At 46.1% G+C, this 5,158-nt stretch overlaps 2 protein-coding genes across 2 annotated transcripts in view; one reads left to right on the top strand and one right to left on the bottom strand.

The window, feature by feature from the left end:
* The window catches only part of si:ch1073-157b13.1 (7SK snRNA methylphosphate capping enzyme), a 6,853-nt gene extending 4,721 nt beyond the window's left edge, over window positions 1-2,132 (top strand). The window contains exons 6-8 of the mRNA XM_017440343.3: window positions 329-541; window positions 1,230-1,338; window positions 1,877-2,132. Coding sequence (XP_017295832.1) covers window positions 329-541; window positions 1,230-1,338; window positions 1,877-1,929 — 375 coding nt within the window. The 3' untranslated portion in view covers window positions 1,930-2,132. The remainder of the gene's footprint in view (window positions 1-328; window positions 542-1,229; window positions 1,339-1,876) is intronic.
* A 461-nt stretch (window positions 2,133-2,593) lies between these two features.
* The window catches only part of LOC108250463 (voltage-gated potassium channel subunit beta-3), a 7,395-nt gene continuing 4,830 nt past the window's right edge, over window positions 2,594-5,158 (bottom strand). Inside the window, exons 9-12 of the mRNA XM_037976714.1 lie at window positions 4,800-4,810; window positions 4,613-4,733; window positions 3,850-3,938; window positions 2,594-3,026 (exon numbers count right to left, since the gene is read on the bottom strand). Of these exons, the coding sequence (XP_037832642.1) occupies window positions 2,934-3,026; window positions 3,850-3,938; window positions 4,613-4,733; window positions 4,800-4,810 (314 nt within the window). The 3' untranslated portion in view covers window positions 2,594-2,933. The remainder of the gene's footprint in view (window positions 3,027-3,849; window positions 3,939-4,612; window positions 4,734-4,799; window positions 4,811-5,158) is intronic.

The raw sequence follows: 5,158 nt of genomic DNA, 5'->3' as shown, positions 1-5,158 counted from the left end.
GTCCTCTCTCGTCTCTCCCACCTGTCCTCTCCCTTGTCTCTTCCACCTGTCCCCTCCCTTGTCTCTCCCACCTGTCCTCTCCCCTGTCTCTCCTACCTGTCCTCTCAAATGTCTCTCCCACCTGTCCTCTCTCGTCTCTCCCACCTGTCTCTCCCACCTGTCCTCTCCCACCTGTCTCTCCCACCTGTCCTCCCCCCTGTCTCTCCAACCTGCCCTCTCTCGTCTCTCCCACCTGTCCTCTCTCATCTCTCCCACCTGTCCCCTCACCTGTCTCTGCCTCCATTATCGTTAATAAAGACTTTGATTGTCTCTGTGACTCCGCCCACAGGGAAACTATGTGTCAGAAGGAGAGGCGTGGCCTGGGCGGGGTCAGTATGACGTCATCACCTGTCTGGGTGTGACCAAGTGGGTGCAGCTGCAGTCTGGTGACGGGGGCGTGGCCAGACTGTTCAAACGAGCCTATCAGAGCCTGTCAGCGAGCGGCTTGTTCATCCTGGAGCCGCAACCGTGGAGCAGCTACGGTCACAGCAAGAGAGCCTCGGTACCGCAGCTGCACAACTGCACAACAACTACACAACAGAGACACGACTATACCACAGATATACAATAACTACCAACAGATACAGAACAACTATACAACAAATACACAACAACTACACAATAACTACACAACTACAACTACTCAATAACTACCAACAGATACACAGTAACTACCAACAGATACACAGTAACTACCAACAGATACACAACAACTACACAACAACTACCAACAGATACACAATAACTATACAACAACTGCACAACAACTACCAACAGATACACAATAACTATACAACAACTGCACAACAACTACACAACAGATACACAATAACTACCAACAGATACAGAACAACTACACAACAGATACACAATAACTATACAACAACTACACAACAGATACAGAACAACTATACAACAGATACAGAACAACTACACAACAACTACACAACTGTACAGCCACTACATGCAGAGTTAAGGTGAGGAGCATCATGGGGTCAGCTCAGCTGCCGGCCTAACGTCAGCAGTTTCAGGTGGTTTGTAGAAATCCCTGAGCTAACGTTAGCTGGGTTTTCCTTCATACCTCACCCTAAAATGTTTGGGTCTCAGTCAGAATGGAGAGCAGGAAGTTAACTGGTTCAATAACAAACATCTTATTAACGTTTGTTTGTTTGTTTGTTTGTTTGTTTCAGGACACCACGTTTCATCACTTCAGGACTCTGAGACTCAGACCGGAACAGTTCACGTCCTTCCTGACTGACAGTGTTGGTTTCAGCTCCTACAGACTGCTCACACACTCGGGTAGGAACACACACACACACACACACACACAGGTAGGAACACACACACACAGACAGCTGGTCAGACAGCAGCTGAGTGTCTGATTATCACAACACCAAACAGCAGATGGGAAGAATCAGTTTAACAGAGGTCCCTGAATGCAGCACAATGACTTGTTGGATCATTGAACTTTGAACAGAAGCATCAGTTTAACAGAGGTCCCTGAAGGCAGCACAGTTACTTGTTGGATCATTAAACTTTGAACAGAAGACTCAGTTTAACAGATGTCCCTGAATGCAGCACGGTTGTTGGATCATTGAACAGAAGACTCAGTTTAACAGAGGTCCCTGAATGCAGCACAGTGACTTGTTAAACTTTGAACAGAAGCATCAGTTTAACAGAGGTCCCTGAATGCAGCTCTTGGTTCTGTCCAGTTTCTGTCCCAGCTGAGACGGACTCTGCAGCAGATCTTTGAAATGTTTCTGATGGATCTGTGTGTCGCTGCTCCAGCTGCCCTGATTTTATTCATCAACACTCGTCTGTTTCTGATCTGCTTCAGGTATCAAGAGCCCCATCTACGTGTTCCACAAAGGCCCCGCCCACAGGAAGTGAGATCAGACTCCTCCTCAGGCTGTGATTGGTCGACACATCCAATGAGACCGAAAACAGGAAGTGACATCAGAGTTTGAACTGAGCATGCTCAGTGAGAACAGCTGATGAGCTCATGAACTTTGACCTGAGAGCAGACAGGAAGTGACTCTTCTTTTTCAAAGTAAAAGTCTTGTTTTTTTCAGAATAAAATGAACTAAAGCACAGCTTCTTGTTTTGGGTTTGTTTTTCTGGATTTAATCAGAGATTTGAAAACGTTTCATGTCAGTCAGACCTCAGTAGACCTCAGCTGGGTCTGATTATTCCAGCGTTCATGAGCGACTTTAAAAATGTCTCCAAACATCTGCAGAGTTCTGGTTCCTCACGAGTCTGAGGCTCCCCGTCTTCTCCTTGGAGGTTTGAATATGTGCGGAAAAATATATGTCCTCAAAGAGAGACTTCACAAACATCTTAAGGAGACAACAGGTTAGGAGAACCCTGGTCCTCCTCTTCATCATCTTAACTAACCCAGGGACTCTAAGGCTCCGCCTCCACCTGGTCCACCTGGTCCACCTGGTCCTCCTGGTCCACCTCTGACCTGGACCGTCTCCCTCAGGCTGCAGGTTTTCAATCATTGTTAAAAGATTTAAAATCAAATAAAACACTTATTTTATTTCTGTTATCATCAAAATAAAACTTCAGCAAAGTTTCACACAAATCACAGATTTTTATTTTAGTTTCTAGCTCCACCCATCAGTCTGTAAACTAAACTAAAACATTTAGTAAAAACTAAACTAAACATATTAATATAATTTCCTCTTTACTAACTGATCCTGAGGTGTGTTGCTGTTGTTTTATCCTGTATTGGTTCTTTACTGATGATTAACAAACTGTAGGAACATCTTCAGATTAATAGAATAAATATTGATGTTTCTGTCTCCATGGTAACAACACCATCACCTCCTCCCTTTGCTCCTGACTCCTTCCTCTCGTCTTGTTGAACAGTGTAAATAAAGTTTTTCTCCTGCTCAGCTCCTTCCCTCCATCTTGTTGTTTCGTGGCTTGTTGCCTAGCAACACGTCCATCTCTGCGATAAGGGGCGGAGTCAGCTGAGTCAGCACCTGAGACAACAGAAGAGGGACGGGGGGCGGAAAGATCAGGTTTTATTTAGATTAATTTCATACAAACATTTATTTTTGTTAGAGAAGCTGAAGAATCAGATTAAATAATTTAATAAATAAACTATAAACTTCTTCTATCAGAGGCAGAGGAAGAAGAGCAGACAGCTTCTGGAAGGTCTGATCAGTTTTATGTGACGGAGCTTCAGTGGTGAAGTGGATCTGTCTCTCACTGAGCAGCTTGTGTCCTTAGATGGTGGAGTGGAGTTTTATTCTGCTGGGGATGAGTTTTTCCTGTCTGCACCTCAAACTGAAGCAAAGATGGTTCCTGTAGTCAGCAAGCTGCCTTCTTCTTCTCCAGCCCTACTCCAAGGTTCATGGTAACATGCTGGTGGAGACCCTCAGTCATCCAGGACACGGTAAATCCAGAAACACAAAACAACTGGACTGAAGGTTCTGTGAAGGTTAAAGCTTCACAGAAACAAATTTGGATCATTTGGGTCCAGTGTGTCCTGGATGACCGAGACTTTATACCAGGGGTCTCCGGTCCTGGTCCTCTGGGTCTCCATCCTGCATGTGTTACCTGTTTCCTGCTCCAACACACCTGCTTCAGGGTTAAATCACCTCTTCATGTTCTGCCGATCCTGTTAATCACCCTGATTCAGACCAGGTGTGTTGGAGCAGAGGAACAGGTAAAACCTGCAGGATGGTGGTTCTCCAGGACCAGGACTGGAGACCCCTGCTTTACACCCACAGGAGTGTTGAAACTGTTCCACCGAGGTTCTGCTTGTTGATGTGCTGAGTCTGTGGTGCTGCAGTGTTTTACCCTGAGAGAACCCAGGTTCTCCAGCAGCTGTTCTGTGTTGGAGACTCCCAGCAGAACCGAGCTGACGCCTTCACTGCGCAGACACCACGCTGGGAACAGAGACACACTCATCTAAAAACAAAGATGACAACTTTACAACAAAATGAAACACAGGACACACCGTAGTTAGACCGTGGAACAGAGAACATTCAGAGGAACGTTAAAACTCTGGGTTCTCTATTCTGTTTGCTTCACTTCCTGGTTAAGTTTGGTAGATCCTGGAGTTTTGTGCGTCCTGTCACACCTGGTGTCTGTTTCATTTGATCCCATTCAGCTGCTGTAGATCATCAAGGTTCCTCAGTAAATGTTCTGCCTGGTTCTTCTCTGTTAACGTTCCTGTTCCTGTTGGATCTAGAGCTTCATCCAAACCATCAACATGTCTGCTGGATCCCATCCCAACCAGGCTGTTTAAAGAGGTGTTTCCACTAATTAATGGATCTGCTCAGTCTGTCTCTGATGACTGGTTCTGAACCTCAGAGCTTTAAGGCTTCTGGAATTAAACCTTTCCTTCAGAAGCCTGATCACCTGCAGGTAAACTCTGTACAGGTGAGCTGTGGACAGGTGAGCTGTGGACAGGTGAGGTTAGTACAGGTGAGTTCAGTACAGGTGAGCTGTGGACAGGTGAGCTGTGGACAGGTGAGCTGTGGACAGGTGAGTTTAGTACAGGTGAGCTTTGGATCTGTCAGCTGTGGACAGGTGAGTTTAGTACAGGTGAGTTTAGTACCTATAGCGAGCTGAGGAGCAGTGCAGTTCAGCCTGTCGGCCAGCAGGCGGAGCTCTTTGATTTTGCTGAGCTGCTTCTTCCCCTCATCACTGTAGAGACGCTCCTTCAACCAGGAATAACCCTACACACACACACACACACACACACACACACACACACACACACATACACACATGTCTGTCTCTACCTTTGTGGGGACTTTCCATTGACTTCCATACATTACTACAGCCTAACTACACCCTAACTACACCCTAACCCTGACCCCAACCCTAACCCTGACCCCAACCCTAACCCTGACCCCCACCCTAACCCTAACCATCACCAGTACACAGCTGACCCTAAACCAAACCTTAGTCCTAAACCGAACCCCTAACCCAAAAACATCATTTCCCCACAAGGAGCAGTTGGTCCTCACAAGGTAGGATATGTTAGGAAAATTGTCCCCACAATGTATCAAATACAAGTACACACGCACACACACGTCATGTTCTTCTGAGGCTCATTAACACACACACACACACACACACACACACACACACACACACA

Source organism: Kryptolebias marmoratus, linkage group LG7 (genome assembly GCF_001649575.2).
Source record: "Kryptolebias marmoratus isolate JLee-2015 linkage group LG7, ASM164957v2, whole genome shotgun sequence".
NCBI lineage: Eukaryota > Metazoa > Chordata > Actinopteri > Cyprinodontiformes > Rivulidae > Kryptolebias > Kryptolebias marmoratus.
The sequence above is the reverse complement of the archived record's forward strand: the minus strand, read 5'-3'. Positions and strand labels throughout refer to the sequence as shown.